The sequence below is a fragment of the Meleagris gallopavo genome, chromosome 27 (genome assembly GCF_905368555.1).
Source record: "Meleagris gallopavo chromosome 27, MGAL_WU_HG_1.1, whole genome shotgun sequence".
In the NCBI taxonomy this organism is placed as follows: Eukaryota; Metazoa; Chordata; class Aves; order Galliformes; family Phasianidae; genus Meleagris; species Meleagris gallopavo.
In genome coordinates, this window is record NC_139430.1 from 266,954 (window position 1) to 284,505 (window position 17,552).

Sequence of the window (17,552 nt, forward strand, 5' to 3'; positions counted from 1 at the left end):
CCCAAAATAGGGTACCTGGTAGGAGTCCATGCACACTGGGCTGGAAGCCAGTTCTTCATCCACTGCATGCAGCTTCTCCATGAACGTGCTGTCTTTGCTTTGCTTTGGTTTAGGAGGAGGTGGAGGTCCCATGGGAACTACTTCAGCACTGATATGTCTAACAACAGGCGTAGGAACCTTCTCCACCTAATTAAAAAGGCCTCTGCGTTAAAAGGATTCATTTAGAACAGATTTCCAAGGACAAAATAAGATGTTGGGTTTTTATTCCCGTTTGAGCACAGTTTAGCACAACAGAAACATGGGAGATGCTTCAGTTCTCACAGCTTGTTGCTGATGCAGGTCTGGTGATACCCAGTCCCTACCATATTGTAAATATTCCTCCCAGAGCCAAGCACAGAAAGCCTTACTCCCTGCACTCCTCCCAAGAATAATCAGAGGAATAATGGTTATCTGAAGAAGAGCAGACTGATTCCATTGCCAGGGCCTTTTTTAAGCACTTCTATTTTAGACAAAGCTTTTTCTGCCAAGGTTGCATTTATCTGCTTATCACAGAATAGCCTGGGTTGAAAAGGACCACAGTGGTCATATGGCTTCAACCCCCTGCTGTGTGCAGGTCACCAACCAGCAGCCCAGGCTGCCCAGAGCCACATCCAGCCTGGCCTCGAATGCCTGCAGGGATGGGGATCCACAGCCTCCTTGGGCAACCTGTCCCAGTGCCTCCCCACCCTCTGGGGGAAAAACTTCCTCCTCATACCCAACTTAAGCCTCCCCTGTCTCAGTTTCAAACCATTCCCCTTGTCCTATCACCACCCACCCTCACAAACAGCCGTTCCCCTCCTGTTTATCCTCTCCCTTCAAGCACTGAAGGCCACAATCAGGTCTCCCTGCAGCCTTCTCTTCTCCAAGCTCAACAAGCCCAGTTCCCTCAGCCTTTCCTCATAGGAGAGCTGCTCCAGCCCTCTCTGAGCATCTCAGTGCCTCCTCTGGACCCACTCCAAGAGCTCCATGTCCTTCTTGTACTGGGGGCCCCAGGCCTGGATGCAGTACTGCAGGTGGGGCCTCACAAGAGCCGAGCAGAGGGGGAAAAGAGCTGAGTAGAGGGGGAGTTCCTTACGCAGGAACCATTGCAGCGGGACCCAAATCTACACAGCACCTGTAACACCACCACGGCTTCAGGCTCTGGTATGCAGGGTGTGTAAGGAATGTAATTTTGCTTTTCCATTAATAATTCAGGAATAATCACTGAAGGCTCTTTCTAAAAAAAGCAGCAACTCTCTTGTAAGCTCACCTCACAGAGTGCTCCTCCCTCTTCATCAGAAGATCGCCGAGTCCTGGACCGCTTTGCTCCCCGAGGAGAGGAAGCAGTGCTCTCCACATCACTTTCCAGTAAGCTCTGCCATGCAAGAGATACAGAATGCAATCAGTCATGCCACAATCAAACCTCACTTCAACTAATATTCCCAAAGATACTTTTTTACCCAAGGGAATAATACAGAATTCAACAAAGATTATTAGAAGTTCTTGGTAATTTACAAGCATTCACTTGGTAAATCAGAATGTTCTGCAGCCTCACGATGCAGACAGCGCCGTGCTGGACAGATCTCAGCACAAGTGACATTCACCTCTTCTGCAGTCTCATCTTCATCTTCATCATCAGGCTGGTATTCTTCATCAGACGAATCATCCTCCTCAAGAGGGATGTCCACGAACTGAGGTGGCTGCAACACAACAGAAGAAACGTGGCAGCTTTTATCAGGCAAGGTAAAGCAGTGCACTCCAATGCTACACTGTCAGATGAACCTTTCTAACAGCATCCTAGAGGCCAGCCAAAAGATTCCCTGCTAAGCAAAGTGCCTCAGCACAGACTGCAACCTCCCAGCAGTAGTTCACTTACCTTCACCTCGTTTGCCTTCTTAATTGGAGAAATATTCCATGTTGGAATCACCTGAAGAGAGTAAAAACACCCCTTATTCAACCAATTACATCAGGTGAGTGAGTGAGCTGGAGTCTCGCTCTCCATCGTAGCCAAATAACAACAGACTTTGGACAAATGCTTTATAAACCACCCCTGGAATCTCTGCAGGCAATAACTTATATTTATATAATGTATACAACTCATTTTATTACATATGATTATATGACTCTGACCTGACTCTGCTCATCTAAAATGAATTGGTTTTACACAGTTGTATCAAAAACACACACACACACAACTTCTATGTCAACCCCATCTGGAAAGCACCCCTGACACTTCCTTTAGAATTCCCAGCAATCAAAGGCATCAGGTGTAAAAATGAAAGCAGGTGATGAACTTACCACTCCCTTCTCCACAACTTCCTTCAGTTTGGAACGAGTCATTTTGGGTTCCTAGGTTTAAAAACAGAAAACCACCATCTGTGTTCAGCTCCTTCAACTGCAAACTTTACCCCAGCAATTATTATCTACAGTACTTTTCTCCCTTTTAGATACGATCTGAGTAAAGTAAAAATAATTCAATAATTTTGTACCATAATTCATGCTCACAGATGTGACTTGCTTCACCCAGGTGCCAAATCTGGTAGTGAAATGGATGAGATGATGCTACCCACCCTCCCTACACCATAAATCAAGAGGGTAGACTGGAGAATTTGTGTGTTTGGGTAGACCAAGAGAAAAAAAAAACTGAAAAAGCTCTTTTTACTTACAAACAAAGGTATATCCTCTGTTTCACTGATTGCTGCTTTCATCATGGCAACCACGTGCTCGTTGGTGATCACTTCCTACAGGAACACACACCAAAACAAAAGGTCACCATCACATTCTGTTAGTTCAAAGGATGCAGACTTTTGGTGAAAGCTGGAATCATGAGGCAGAAATAACGAATGCGCAGTAATTGCAGGCACTCACATGCAGGATATTTCTCACATTGACCACTGTCAGGTTATGCTGTTTGGCACCATCTTCTAAGGTGCGATCGAGGGTATCATCTAGCTTGATATCACAAGACAGAGACCTCTCTTCTTCGTGACTTTTCCCTTCCCTTTTCCGTTTGTTGGCCTTCCTCCTCCTCTTCCTCCTCTCAATATCTTCTCCATCTTGCTCCTCTGAAAATTAACAACAAAATTGGATGCTTCAGACAGTACGACTTACAAAAGAAACAAAGCACACTAATCCTGTAGATATTAAAGTGGTAGCAGCTTGCCAGCAGCTGATAATGCAATCTTCCAAATGGAAATGGCCATAAGAACTCCAGAGGATTCCAATTCTGTAGGAGCTCACTGAGTCACACCAGTCAAGCAAATAAAGGCGATGCATTTGATATTTCTACATCAGATTTTACGGCGTGTCTCAGCAGCCCTTTAATGCTCTTCCAGGAGGAGCTGTTTCAAGCATGCAGTCAAGATTAAAACAATCAAAACTCCCAGACACGATACAGCAAGAGCAGGTTACAATTTCCAGGACTTAAAGTGTTTCCCAACTGGTGTTGTTTTGCTGACTCGGGAAAAAGAAAGCAATCGAAACTTCCTCTGAAGGAAAACAGTACTTTCAGTAACTGAAAAACACAGAGATCATCTCCAGCAGGCTTCACTTGAATGCTCGTGGTTTATTTAGCCACTAAGTTACAGAGCATGGGATGAAAGATTTAAAAAACTTGCACTTGAAAAGCCCTCAGCACGGCATACACGCCTCCAAAGTTCTGGGTCCGTCACATCAAGTCTGTTCCTTGCACAAAGCTTACCCAAAGGAACAAATTGCCCCAAACGCTCCTTTTCCCCATCAGTCTGCTGGGGCCACTCACCAGGTCTGGTGCTCTTCAACAGCTTCATTGCAGCAGGACTTCTAACAGCTAGCTGCAAACTGCTCCTCGATGGAGATTCCTGCACTGCAGATGGGTTGTCGGTCAGACACAGATCTCTCTGCACATTTGCTTCCACCTCTGCATGCAGCTTAGGAGTTTTCCCTGTGAACAGTGTTCACCAGGTTGCAGTCAGACACAGAGACAGGTGAGCAAGGTTAACAGGCCGCTACGTTAAGAAAGTTCACCAGAATCCATTCAAATCCATTAAATCAATGGTACTGAGTCACACTCTGCCACCCAGGCAGTGAAAATGACCCAAGTGCTTCAGCAGCACATGATTTCTCCTGCCAGAAACACAGCGAAGCGAAGCGAGCCTCACCTCCAGCCATCTGTCTTTTTCCCTGCCTTAAACAGTAAGCCTTAAACCTGCCTTAAACATGTTAACAAACAGCTGCACCAACAGAAAGTAAAAGTGAGGGGCAGACACTCCTTCACCAGCCAGCACAGCACAGCTGACTGCAACCCCAGCCACCCCTGGGCTCATTTAAGGTTATTCTGCTGCTGGAAGGGTCGATTCCATTCCCCTGCCATTGCTGTCCTGCACAGCTCTGGGACTTAATGGGACAGCAGCTGTGAGCTGACTGCCGTGCCACCCCCAGTGTGAAATCAGCTCAGTCAAACCAGAGAGCGACACACAGAGCAGCAAAAGTGAGGACAACGCTTTGCACAAAGCCATGAGGGAGCACTGTCAGGTTTTGCAGCAGATGAGCTTACAGCGAGCAGCTGGAGCTTTCTGAACACCTGGAGGCAGAATGGGAAACGTGTGCGCATGTGATAAAACCTCCCACAGAACAGCTCTGTGTTGGCACTGCCATCAGCTCAGGAGCAGAGGAGAAACCAACAACTCCAATTCCTTTTCTTTTTGGGCTCAGATCCTCAGCCTCACTGAACCCAGAGGCAGAAATGTATGACAGGGCAAGAAAACAACAGAACAGTCATTGTGGGAAAGCAGATGCCAAGCATTTATGTCAGCATACAAAGACTGGAGATACAAAATAGCACCGCCGTAACCAGAAATGCCTCTCAGAGCTCACAGCAGCTGAGCCAACTGCTCCCTAAAACACTCCAAGCTGCCTGAGAGGCAAAAAGAACCCTCTGTCAGACAAGTGCTGCCTCACTGTTCATCACAGACCATTTATTTTGAAAAACAAAAGGCGAGACAGCTGTCCCAAGCTGAGGCCTGCCTTTGGACAGCTGCCTCTAAGTCACGCACTGCACACAGCACAAAAAAATCTCTTTTTTGGAAGTTATTATAGGGAGCGATTGCTACCCGAGGCCTGTAGGAGAGGAAACCCAAAGATGGGCCGGGGGAAGTGTGGGGTCTGCAGAGCAGAGCGCTTGGAGGTCTGGAGAAGCTCTGTGTGGCGGAGCTGCTGCTGTTCCCCGTTCGCTTTCAGACATTTTCAGGGAGAAAAACAACTTCTGAGACAGAAACACCCGGAGAGCTGCCACAGCGCAGCGCGAAGGAGGACAAAAGCGAAGGGCGGGCAGAGACGAGGAGGTCTCCCGGCTCTCCCTCGCGGCCGAGGCCTCACAGCGGGCAGCCCCGCGGGACCCCCCGCCTTACGGCACCTCCTCACCTTCCTTCCCCCCTTCCAGGCGCTTCGCTTCCTCCCCGCTCTCCGGGGGAGCAGCGCAAGGCTCCGCGGCTCCGGGTCGGCCCTCGTTTCCCTCCTGAGGCGGCCGCCTCCCGCCTCTGGGCAGCGCCTCTGTTGGGGTTCTCCACACGGCGGCGGACGCCGCTGAGGAGACGGCTGCGGGAGGCGGCGGTGGTTGCGGCGGTGGCGGTTCCCCGTCCTCCCCGCTGCCGCTCCGCTCCCGCGGGCTGTGCGGCCCCGCGGCCGCCGCTCTCCTCTTCTTGCAGGGCAGCATCTTCAGCGACAGCGCCATCCCACCGCCCACCTGCGAGAGGGGAGGAAAGCGGCTGAAGGCGGCGCAGCGCCCGCCGGCCCCGCCGCGTTCCGTCCCGTTGCGGCTCCTCAGGAAGCGGAAGCACCGCGGAGACCGCGCGCAGGCGCCGCGCCGCCATCTTGGGGCGCTGAGGAGCGGCCGCCATGTTGGGGGGATGGGACGGGGAGGGGGGGGGGGAAACAGCCGCCATGTTGGGGGGGAACGGCAGCCATGTTGGGAGGGGAGACACCGCCATGTTGAGGGGGGAACGTCTGCCATGTTTGGGGGGGAAGACACCACCATGTTGGGGGGGAGGGGGAGACACCGCCATGTTGGGGGGCGAGGGCCGCCCGCCGCGCCGCCCGAGGTGGGGGGGAACCGAGTGCCGCCATCTTAACGCGGCCACCGCGCTGAGGGCGGCAGAATCCGCCGCTCGACTCCGGGGCTGAGCTGTGAGGGGAGAACCCGTCACAAACAGCTCGGTTAGCGCCCACCCCTCAGAGCGGGGCGCGGGCTCCATACAAACACACCGCAGCCCTTCAGGGCCGCCGCCCGCGCCCCGCAACCCGCAGCGCCGCCCGGAGGCGCGGCCGCAGCGCCGCCACTGCCGAGTCACCGCCGGGCGGCTCCGGGGCGGAGCGGCGGGGCGGGGCCGGGCGGGGCCTGCGCCGATCGGGACCAGTCGGCGGCTCCTGCATCCCGGGCGCGGAGCATCCTCCGGGCGGGGGCCGTACCGCGGCGCCTCCGCACCGGGTGCCGCATTCCGCCTCAGCGCGGACCATGGCGGAGATCACCAGCGTCCACCCCGGCTTCGGTGAGTGGGGCCAGGCCGCGCGGAGAGCCCCGTTCCGCCGCCCTTTCCACTGCTTCCCAACCCCCCCTCTCCCCTCATTTCGGCGGTACCGGAGCAGGCCGCGGGTGGATGCGGAGGGCGGTGTTGGAGGCCCGACCGCGGTACCGAGCGCCCCCTTGACGCGCTGCCTGCGCCGCGCCCGGCCCGCCCTTTGTTCGCGCCTCCCCGGGGGCCGCGGGGCTGCGGCGCCGCCACCGAAGGCCGAGCGGGGCGGGGCGGGCCGTTACACAGCCACCCCCCCCCCCATTCCCTCAGCAGCGTTCGGCGGGGCCGCGGCTGGCCGAGGGGTTGGGGGGAGCGGCGGGGCATCATCCGTCGATTGGCGCCTGTCCGTTGGGTCCCCGCAGCTCTTAAGAACCCGATCGCTGCTCCTTCTGTCCTCCAGCACCGACCGACCTTCCGTCGGGGCCGGGGCCTGTGGCGAACGCGTGGTTACCGCGTTAACTTTACGTTCTCAAGCTCTTAATAACACGGATCCATCCTGCATCGCATCCCTTACATACAACGTCTGCATTCCACTTGCACGTTCCGTGTCGTTTCTGGGCTGCCATCACTGGCCAGCAGTGGCCATCAGGGTGTAATCAGCAAATGTTGGTATTAAAAAGAAGTTTTCAATGATATCTCGTTAACCAAAACCATAATTCCGTAGCCCAGAAATCGATTTGGGTTTCAGTTAGATCATTGCATTGTGTCAAAGCAAAGATACCTCCTACAAATGGTGCGGTTTTTTTTGTAAAGAATTGGGTTTTATTGGAAAGAAGAGACAAAATGAGTTGTTTAAAACAGACATCCAAAGCACTTCTCTGTTCATGAACTCACAGAACCTCAACCCCAGGAGTCTGGGAGGCGGCTCACAGCTGTGAGGAACTACAGAAAGAGAATTCATGGATGTATGGAAGGATTACGTAAAGTGGGAGTCTCCAGGCAGGAGAGGAGAGGTGCAGCGGGCAGAGCAGGGCTGGTCGTTCCGTGCTCTTTCTTTTATGGAGAAAGAAGCATCCAGCAAAAGAAGGTGGGGAGGGCTCGAAATAAAAGCTGTTGGTTTTTTGCCACCATGTTTAATTAAGCTGGGAGACTCTTTGCCACGAGAAGCTGCGAGAGCCAACTGAAGAGCTTGGAGATTTAGAGAGGGGAGAAAGGGCTTGTTTGGTGCTTTCTGATGTGACTGCTGAAATTGTTTATTGGAAAATAAAGGTACAAGAGCTGATTCTCTGAGGGCACAATAGGAACAAAACACAAGAAAACATGAGGTCAGAATAAGAAAAGAGTTTGGGCTTTTGTCCTTTCCTGCATGTGCTCTGAAGCTTTTAAGATCTGCATGTGGCTGAATTGTACTGCGTTCAGATTGGCTCTTAAAGACCACTTGGGTCATTTCAAAGAGGGAATGTGAAATAATAAAGCAGAGATGTGTGTTAGTATTTGTCAGGAGTGCCTCTTGCTTTGGTCGCTGGGCTGAGTGCAGCTGTGGGCCCAAAGATGTGCATCTGTGAAGGCAGCGGCCACCTGAAAGACATCCTGGTGCAGGAAGGGAAGGCTTCCATCCAACCCAAAGGGATTCTTGTGAGAAGGAGATTTATTGTTATGGGAAAATCAGATTTCCCTGAGCCTATCAGATCCGTAGCCTGTCAGTCTTCTCCTCTTGCCTCGCAGCGTTGATGAATGATAACATAGGAAGGGCAGAGAAAGTGCCAAATTCGGGTGTTGTCTGTAACTGATGAATTTTTGGCGTTCCACGCTCCTATGGAAGCAAGCAGTGTGTGCAGCTTGTGAGGAAAAAGATGGGGCGGAGGGATTTAGTTTGCTTTAAAAAGAGAGGAAAAAAAAAAGAGAAAAATGATTATAATACAATTATAATGAGACCAGTACCTTAATAAACTTCAAGATACCATTGCTTTAAGTGACAAGTAGCATTCCAGTGTTAAGATGCTTAGGCTGTAGAGAAAACGCTGCAGAAACATCCACTTGTTTACTTCTTAAATAAACTGAATTTCACGCTCCTTCTCATTGCTTCTCACCTCTGAGGGCCCACGGGAACGTGTTGCAGAAGGCGACTGTCCAACAGCAAATAGGAACGTTGTGAGAATCGGGAAGAATTTCAAATCCTGAGTGTAGGGAACGAGCTTCAGAAGGAGCAGTTCTGTGAGCATTCTGTGGAGTGCTGGGGCTCAGGATCCCTTCCTTCTCTGTTATGATACGACCACAGCGTGAACGTCTCATGGCACAAGAAGAAGATCTCTCCCTTTTCCTTCTCTTTTAAGGCTGAGCAGAGCCAGCTCCCTCAAGCTGTCCTCATATTCCATCTGCTCACCGTTCTCCACCCTCCATCTGCTCCAGCTCTTTAATTATCTTGGTGGCCCTTGACTAAATTGCTTGAATATGTCAATATAATGTACTGGGGAGCTCGAAACTACTGGTTTCATTCGGTGTTTGATAATACATCTCCAAAGCAAGGGTTATAAATAGAAAATAACGAGCTTGGTTGCTAAAAATGAGTACTGTGCCTTTTTGTTCTGGCCTGACACAGCTGAAGAACCCAATTGACATAAACTCAGGAAAATATCAAATAATCCCTCAATACAAAAAGAGGATATTCTGTCCATCGCTTTCGAACGTCAGATTTCCACACGAGAAAGTCTTGGTAACCGTGGGGTGGACAACATTTTGTCAGCAGCTGCTCATCAAAATCTGAATGAACATAAATAGTAATGCTGGGGTGAAAAAGCAGAGAATGCAACACAGGGGAACAGTCAAAGAGAACAACGTCAGCTTTTGGGTGAGACGCAGAGTGGGTTGTGTGTGCATGACATGATTCCCCAGGGGAGCTGGGGGAAACAGAACAGTAAGGGGAGGAGAATGAATCTCCGTGTGATTCAAATTGCTGCTGTGTTGTGTGGCCCCTTGTGAATGTGGGACAGGGCCCACCACAAAAAAATAACTGTAATGTAGCCAAGGTTTAAATTGTTCGTAAGGGACAACTCCCAGTCCAATGTTGTGTCCATAGAAATACCAGTTATGAGATACAAGTTAACTTTTTATTTAAGGGAAACCTTGATACCAGGCTTATTGTATAGCATGCTGTAGAGTCCCTGCCCAGGCGTGCTCACTCACAGAGGTTCCAGCTCTTTCTTGACTGCCTTTCTCCCCTACAGATGTCTCTCCAGTTGTGGCAGGCCTCATTGGTGCTACTGTCCTGGTGATTTCTGTCTCAGTAACAGTTTTTGTGTGGACATGCTGTCACCAGCAAGCAGAAAAAAAGCACAAAACCCCACCGTATAAATTCATTCACATGTTGAAAGGCATCAGCATCTATCCGGAGACCTTGAGTAACAAGAAGAAAGTCAACCGAATCCGGAGAGACAAGAATGGCGCTCCTAAGGAGACTGGGAGGGGAAACCTTTTGGTGAATGCTGCTGAATCTGGCTTGGTAGGCTCTGATAAGGCTCCAGATGGGCCAAATGCAGCTCCCCACATTGATCAGCTTCCGATCAAAGTAGATTACGGAGATGAACTAAGCCCAGATCAAAGCCTCACTCCAGGAGGAAGTAAAACCTCCTCACCATCTTCTCCAGGAGAGGACGTCCTGTTGGGTGAGCTGACTTTCTCAGTGGACTACAACTTCCCTAAAAAAGCACTGGTGGTTACCATTCAGGAGGCCCACGGGCTGCCAGTTATGGATGAGCACACTCAGAGCTCTGACCCGTACATCAAGATGACCATTCTTCCCGACAAGAGGCATCGCGTGAAGACTCGCGTGCTTCGCAAGACGTTGGATCCAGTCTTTGATGAAACCTTCACCTTCTATGGGATCCCCTACAGCCAGCTCCAGGATTTGGTGCTTCACTTCCTCGTGTTGAGTTTCGATCGCTTTTCTCGAGATGATGTGATTGGAGAAGTCATGGTGCCCCTGGCAGGAGTGGATCCGAGCACTGGGAAGGTCCAGCTGACCAGGGAGATCCTCAAAAGGAACATACAGGTAAATAAACTCATCTCGTGTCGTGGAGGATTCCTTGCATTGCATTTGATCCCAGTTCTTCTGGATCGGGAGCCTTGCTGAGCAGGAGTGCTGCAATATTCTCAGTTACGAAACCCATTTTTTCCACAGATGTGTTATTTTAGTAAAGCCTGACCGTGCTCTTTTAGTTCTGTAGTTCTCTGCTGTGTGGTCATAGAGTTTTGGTAACACGGTCACTGCAGAGGCATAGAAATGAGGAATGATTTAACCAATTATGCCAAAAAAAAGGCCAAGTCCCCCTCCCATTAAAAGAGCAGAGTGACAAAGGGACATCCATCCCTGTCCAGGCCGTTCATGTGGAATAGCCAGAGATACAGTTACTCTGAATACCTTTTATACCACTTCTGAGTAACAGTATATCCTGCTCTGCAAAGACAAATCTCACTTAGAGAAGGATTCATCTGACAGTTCTGGACACCTCCATTTGTAATTACCTGATTTGTAACCGTAGGCTGTAAGCCAGTGAAAATATATCAGCATCCCCAGCAGAGGCTGCCACAAAACATGGGGAGAGGTCTGGAGCAGCTCACAGCAATCCCACCCCCAACGACCCTCTTTTTCCCACGTGAGGATGAAGGGTATCTGCCGTGGTTTTGCCCAGTGTAGACAAACCTGAGTGAAGTGAATCCCACTCTCATTTCTCACTGCTGTACTCTGGAAAGATAAGCAGCCCACAGAAAAGATGAAGTCTCACCTTGATGGGCTGCTTTACGTTCTGTTCACTGGCTGCGTTTTTTAAAGTATTCCTTTCAATGCTTTGACTGCATGTTCTCTAAGTTTTACAAGTAATAGATTAAAAGCTGAGCAAAGTGGTCACACTAAAAAATAGATATAATCAAGGATGCAAATTATTTAGCATGCAACAGTAATTAAAAGTAGATTTAGTAGCATACTTGGTGTCGGCTGCGCACACGATTTTCTCCAACTAATTTAAGCAAAGGCATTCCAAAACCAGATTTCACATTTATTGTGGTGATGTTTCTATTGGAAACAAAGCAAATCCTCCATTTGTGACCTCCTTCCCCATCTGCACCGTGGGGTTCAAAGGAGCAGATGCTAACAGAGGGGGCAGGGCAGGGTGCTATGGCTGAGCTTTGCACTGCTGTCACTGCTGTGCTCCTACACCACACGATCTCATGCCCACTGCTAATGCCATTTCCCTTGATAGCAAATAAACTTAATCTAAATTAGTGCCATCTCACTGAAAGTTAATGAGTACCGACTGGAAACCAAAGCTAATAATCTTAATAGTGTTACTCTTCGGAAGGATGTACAACAGGTTTAATAGAACAGTTTCTTTTTCGTCTTCATCCTTTTCCGATGCAGACTTGACTGATGGTGGAGCTTCCAAAAATTGCCCTGGGAGCTCGAGGTGCTCACCAGTGTAAGCTCCAGAAGAAGTCAGTGAACTTAGAGCTCCTAGAAACCGCAGCATCTCCAGAGGAGCCCTCAGAGGAACCCTGAGGTGCTGATTTCTCTGAGCGTGGCCCCAGCTTTGCTCCCAGAGAAACTGAAGGCTGTCGTGATGCTTACTTTGCTCAGCAGGCACGGGATGTAGAGCAGAGGATGATTTACCTTCAGCAACTCGCTCTCCTTCTGGAGACCTCACGTGGCTAAGGCTAAACGTGTATTTAGAATGAAACACAGATAATTTTCCAACTTCTTGGTCCTTCAGCCTAAGAAAAGGAAAATCCTGGTGACCCCCAACATTTGCCTGTGTTTGTAAGACCACGTTTCCTAATAAATTACTGCTGTTTCTTGTTCACAGAAATGCATTAGCAGAGGAGAGCTGCAGGTCTCACTATCTTACCAACCCGTGGCGCAGAGAATGACTGTTGTGGTGCTGAAAGCCAGACATTTGCCAAAGATGGATATCACTGGCCTCTCAGGTAGAAGCTATTTTCTCCAACCCTGAATGTGTTTGTACTCTGCCACGTAAAGCCACACAGAAGGCAGTTCATAGATTGGTGAAGTGCTGGACACCTCAACAACCCAGGGGTGCTCCAGCAACTGTTGTGTCCATCTGAAAGAACGTGTAGTGTAGTAAAATGCAGGCTGGGCATGCACCCTATGCCACGTGTATTAATTTAATCCCAATGCTGGCATAAGGAGTAAATTGGTTTGAGGCTGGTGGAAGAATGAAGGCTTAATTTTCATCTTTTCTCAGTTTCGATACCTTTCACTGCAACCATTCCCCATCTTAAACTATTCTGACACTTTGTGGGACCATTCCGTGAAATTAGGTAAAATATTTCTTTTTACAAATGACAGCAAAAATGAAAGCTTTGACAAGTTGGCCCTGACCTCACCAGAAAGCTCCCCATGTGGTACTGCTAGGAGTAGTTGTTGCAGCTGCTTCCCCCATTTCCCCACGCAGCGTTGAAGCCTGTTAAGAACTCCAGCTGCTGATGTCAGCTGGTCGCTCTGCAATGGGAGAATCCTTTGGGAGCTGAAGTGTGAACCTAGATGTGCACAGTTCACTTCTGCCTGGATCAGCGAGCTGAACCCCTTCCCAGAACCACAGAATGGCCCGGGTTGGAAGGGACCTCAAGGATCACAAATCTCCAACTCCCTGCCACAGGCAGGGCCACCAACCTCCACGTCTCACAGCAGCCCAGGCTGCCCAGGGCCCCATCCTTGCTGCCCTCCAACACCTCCAGGGATGGACGGGGATCCACAGCCTCTCTGGGCAGCTGTTCCAGCACCTCCCCACTCTCCCAGCAAACAACTTCCCCCTGACAGCCAGCTGAAAGCTGCCCTCCCTCCACTTCCAGCCATTCCCCTCGTCCTGCTCTCATCTCCCCTTCCCAAGAGCTGCCTCCCCTCCTGTTTGTGGCTCCCTTGAGGTCCTGCAGGCTGCACTCAGCTCACCCCCAGCCTCCTCTTCTCCAGCTGAACGAGCCCAGCTCCCCCAGCCTGGCTTTGCAGGGAGGTGCTGCAGCCCCCCGCTCATCTCTGTGCTCCTCTGGACCCTCTCCAACAGCTCCCTGTCTCTCTTGTTCAAGGGGCTCCAGAGCATTGCTGGACTGTGTTATTAGTTCATTTCTCTCTTCTCTGACAGATCCCTACGTTAAGGTGAATGTTTATTACGGAAGAAAGCGCATAGCAAAAAAGAAGACCCACGTGAAGAAGTGCACTTTGAACCCCGTCTTCAACGAATCCTTCATTTATGACATCCCTGTTGATCTCCTTCCTGACATCAGCATCGAATTCCTGGTCATCGATTTCGACCGTACCACAAAAAACGAAGTGGTGGGACGGCTGATTTTGGGAGCTCACAGCATCACTGCAGCTGGTGTGGAGCACTGGAGAGAGGTTTGTGAGAATCCTAGAAAGCCGGTGGCCAAATGGCACAGCCTGAGCGAATACTAGCAGAGGTTGTGGCAGCTGATCATAGAACAGACTCACACCTTGTTTTAGCTGTAGAACTAAACTTTCGTAAGAAGCAGCAGCTGATGGGTTCTCTAGTGATGTGATTTTGCAGGGCACTACGATTCTAAAGAGCATTAAATTAAAAAAAAAAAAATACCACAAATATATATAACAGTGTAATCACGCTATTGCATGCCTAATACAAACTGAAATTAGTATAACTACCAATATCAAGTCGCAGATTTTAATACAATTATCTGTCACTATGGAAGTTGTGTTTGTGCCGAACTGTCTTTGCTGGTATTCACCAAAATTGGCCTGTCTTTATTAGGCTTCTCCCAAAGTTTCTGGATTCTGCTGTTTAACCTCTAGTTTCTTGTTAGTTTGCCTGCCCATTGGTTCTTGCAGTTCTCTTCTTTGCTGGTTTGGGAGTACCAACTGCGTTTCCATTGAAGGTGGTTTAGAATTCTGCACTAATGCAAAAGGAAAATACAGGGGAAAATGGCACTTTCCTTCAGAGACAAAAAAAAATTTCTTTATCAGGTACTGAAAGACTTAAATTGTGGTATCACTGCTTTGGAGCTGTAAGCCACAGCCTCAAAGATTCGCATCTAAATTCATACACCAACAAATGGATCACTTTGCTTTTGCCACGTGGAAATTAGCACAGACACGATCCTACAGACTGTCAGAACTGGGGGAATTCCACTGTGCTGCATTTTATTTAACCCTGTGTGTGAAGGGCCCAACAAAACCTGGCACGGCGCTGTTTGTTAAGGAAACTCTTGCTGGTTCTTTTGAACATTAAATCTGAAATTCCACAGGATTGGTAAGTTCTGTAATAGCAGCATGTGATGGGATTGGAGAATAGCCTGGGGAGAGAGGCGTGAAGCGAAAACTTCCTAGAGCTTCCCTTAGGTTCAAAGTGAGTCAATTTACACGATCTGGGACAGCTCTCCAAAAAGAGTAACAGGGCAAAGTCTGTTCTGACACAAAGTCAAACTGGGCAAGCAGTTAAGCTTTAGAATTTCAGAGCAGCTCGAGTTAGCTCTGAAATTGTGGACACGACTTCTGAGACTTGGGATGTGCATTCTGTCACCTCTGAAATGCAACAATGCTGCTCCATAAATGTGGCCTGCAGCACTTCAGGCTGCCAGCCCCAACACTCAGCAGTTCTGAGCTGAAGCTCACAAAGTTCCACCAATATGTAACTGAAGTTTGGAAACAGCTGCATTCAATCTCGCTTTATAGCGAGACAACATTCACCAAGATGTTATTAGCCAGGAGGATCTTGGTAACTCGACTGGGCTTCTTCCTCCATTCAAGCCAGGAAAGACAAAAGGATGATAATTAGCAGCAAGTAATTAGTTGTAAGCATTGTTGTTGAGCGGAGAGTAAATAGTCCTAACAAGCAGCAGAAATTCAAAGCATTTCTGTGCTCTGCAGTGGAAACACAAAGCAGAACTGAGCTTGCAGGGAGGCACTGCGAGGTTGCAGCGTTTGTGTGGTTGCTTCCAGGCAGCCCGTCTGTTCTGTGCCACGTGGGATGTAAATAGTGTGTTGTAATTAAACACTTCTGAGATAGCTGAACTATTTGCAGGACTTGGCTATCGAGCTTTGGAGCCCTGATGGAAAAATGAGCCATTCCATCTTCTTCCTAACAAAAGTAGAGTCATTGAGCAAGACTTACTCGGTTTCCTTTCCAACCACAGAGTAAAGCATTGCTGCTGGGGTGGCTGGTCGCAGTCAGTGCTTGGTCCATTGGCAGCCCTTTGCATCTCTCCCTTAGAAATTGCTCTTAGAAAGCTGAATTTTCTCTCGTAGCCACTTTCTCATTGAAATTCCTTCTAGGCAAAATGTCCTTTCAGAAGAGAAGTCACACTGAAGCTGCAGCTCTGTTTCTCAGCCCCGCGTGGCAGATGGGAGCACGGACTTCTGTTTGTGTTCAGTCAGTCCCAATTACAAGTGTTACTGCCTGAGGTTACAGCAGACTTTATCTTTGTCCCTTACAGCCACAAACCAGAGCTCTCCTTCAGAAACAGCCATGGGTTTATTCCAGTCCTGCTTTTTGCACTAAGCAAGTTTAGGAATCACCACAACTTTTTCTTTCTAAGAAAATCCAATCACCAGAACAGAACAAAGCAACGCAAAGTTCCCTTTTTTTTCCCTTCAGTGTGAGAAGCATGCGTAAGCCTAGATGATCTCTATAAGATTCCTTTAGTTGAGAAGGAAAGATGAACTTCTTGTCAAGGAAACATGCTCAGGGTAAATAGTCTTAGGCTATCGGGCAGATAGGAATAGCTCCAACGCTTCTGGAATAATAGGAAACTGAAGATGTGCAGATATATATTTTTTAAAACGTAAAATAGACAGTAAGTGACAGCGGACTCACTGTAAAATCTCCCAGATGTGGTTATTCTTTACCTTGTGTCTTCTATTGTAAAATTAACTTGGACAGTTACAGCGTTGTGTGGAAAAAAAAAGGCAAAAAACCTAACTCAACATGTGTGAAACTGCATAATGCTAGAAGCTACTTGACATTATGTAATGCTATCTTGTATGTTGAATTTGTTAACGCACATTGAGCGTGGAAATAAAACTTAAATCACTTTAGATGGTGGCTGTGCTGTGTTGGAGCGCAGGCAGAAACAAACCCGCACAGAGCATACCTCAAAAATACAGGGAGAGCAAAACCCCAGCAAATGAAGTCACTTAATGCTGTCACTTAAACATCAGCACATTGAGAACTGTGTCATCACTGAGCCTCTCCACGGCTGTAATTTCACGTGAACGGGCACCTAAGGGGGATAAATGGGCAAAAAGAATCTGGTCGGTGAAAGAATTTCTGAAGAAAAGCAGAATTTGATTCTTTTATCTGTGGTTCAGACACATTCCTGGATTCCCAGGCAGAGCAGCTTTTTTCAGGAACGCTTTTGTCCGTGTCACTGTGAGATACAATGGTGCGTCCCGAGGCGCAGCGCTCTGTAGTGCAGCTCCTGCAGCTCCCATCGCTGCCACAGAGCACAGCACTGCTGGGCACAAAGCCACGGCTTTAGAAAACACCAAATTGTGCAGGATGCCAAACCGTGTTTCCACAGCAACGTGGCTACAGAAACTCTCCAGCACGGCCTGATAGCCTCCCCTGCAACAAAGGATGGGGATCCAGAGGTGGCTGAGAGATCTGAACACCTGAAATAAGCTTCATGGGAACTTTGGGTCTCTTTAAGATCTTGGTGGTTTCAGCTTTCAGCCCATAAAGATCTTCCAGCGTCCCAGAAAATGGAATGCAGTCAAATGCCACCATTTGCTCCTCAGACACCATTTTCCACCAGAAGGGAACGGTTCATTCAGGAGGGAGAAAGCACCACATCCAGGAGGTAAGGATACTCCAAAGTGCTGCCCTCCATCCTGAGCACAAAACGCCTTCACCCGTCCTTTCCTTGCTGCCCACACTGCAGTTGATCACAGTGTTCAAGCACTGTCACTTATTTATTACTGTAATGACTGCAGTTGGCAGAGTGGCAGCTTTGCACTGTGCAAGATGTGAAAGAAAACCTCTCCTCACCCTTCTGTGCTTGGCTTCTACC

General features: G+C 49.0%; 2 protein-coding genes across 4 annotated transcripts in view; one reads left to right on the forward strand and one right to left on the reverse strand.

Annotated features, from left to right (window-relative positions):
- The window catches only part of LOC100541272 (GON-4-like protein), a 20,914-nt gene extending 15,051 nt beyond the window's left edge, over positions 1–5,863 (reverse strand). Inside the window, exons 1-9 of one of the 2 annotated variants that reach the window (XM_085209699.1) lie at positions 5,419–5,863; positions 3,779–3,940; positions 2,887–3,083; positions 2,685–2,759; positions 2,317–2,367; positions 1,895–1,945; positions 1,623–1,718; positions 1,289–1,393; positions 16–186 (exon numbers count right to left, since the gene is read on the reverse strand). In XM_085209699.1, coding sequence (XP_085065825.1) covers positions 16–186; positions 1,289–1,393; positions 1,623–1,718; positions 1,895–1,945; positions 2,317–2,367; positions 2,685–2,759; positions 2,887–3,083; positions 3,779–3,940; positions 5,419–5,728 — 1,218 coding nt within the window. In that variant the 5' untranslated portion in view covers positions 5,729–5,863. The remainder of the gene's footprint in view (positions 1–15; positions 187–1,288; positions 1,394–1,622; positions 1,719–1,894; positions 1,946–2,316; positions 2,368–2,684; positions 2,760–2,886; positions 3,084–3,778; positions 3,941–5,418) is intronic. The other variant, XM_085209700.1, reaches the window with a different exon arrangement.
- A 220-nt stretch (positions 5,864–6,083) lies between these two features.
- SYT11 (synaptotagmin 11) lies at positions 6,084–16,578 on the forward strand. 2 transcript variants are annotated; one of them, XM_085209737.1, is made up of 4 exons: positions 6,084–6,542; positions 9,731–10,554; positions 12,362–12,482; positions 13,655–16,578. In XM_085209737.1, exons 1-4 carry the CDS (start codon positions 6,509–6,511, stop codon positions 13,963–13,965), a joined length of 1,290 nt encoding a protein of 429 aa, XP_085065863.1. In that variant the 5' UTR covers positions 6,084–6,508; the 3' UTR covers positions 13,966–16,578. The 2 variants fall into 2 exon arrangements, with proteins under 2 accessions (XP_085065863.1, XP_085065862.1); XM_085209736.1 differs by having other exon boundaries at positions 6,085–6,542; positions 12,362–12,485.
- Positions 16,579–17,552: the final 974 nt, after the last annotated feature.

Excerpts from the sequence above, each read along its gene's own strand:
- SYT11 (XM_085209736.1), top strand. The coding sequence starts at position 6,509 with ATGGCGGAGATCACCAGCGTCCACCCCGGCTTCG. Across the intron at positions 6,543-9,730 it reads CAGCGTCCACCCCGGCTTCG|ATGTCTCTCCAGTTGTGGCA; the intron begins GTGAGTGGGGCC and ends TCTCCCCTACAG. Across the intron at positions 10,555-12,361 it reads TCCTCAAAAGGAACATACAG|AAATGCATTAGCAGAGGAGA; the intron begins GTAAATAAACTC and ends TCTTGTTCACAG.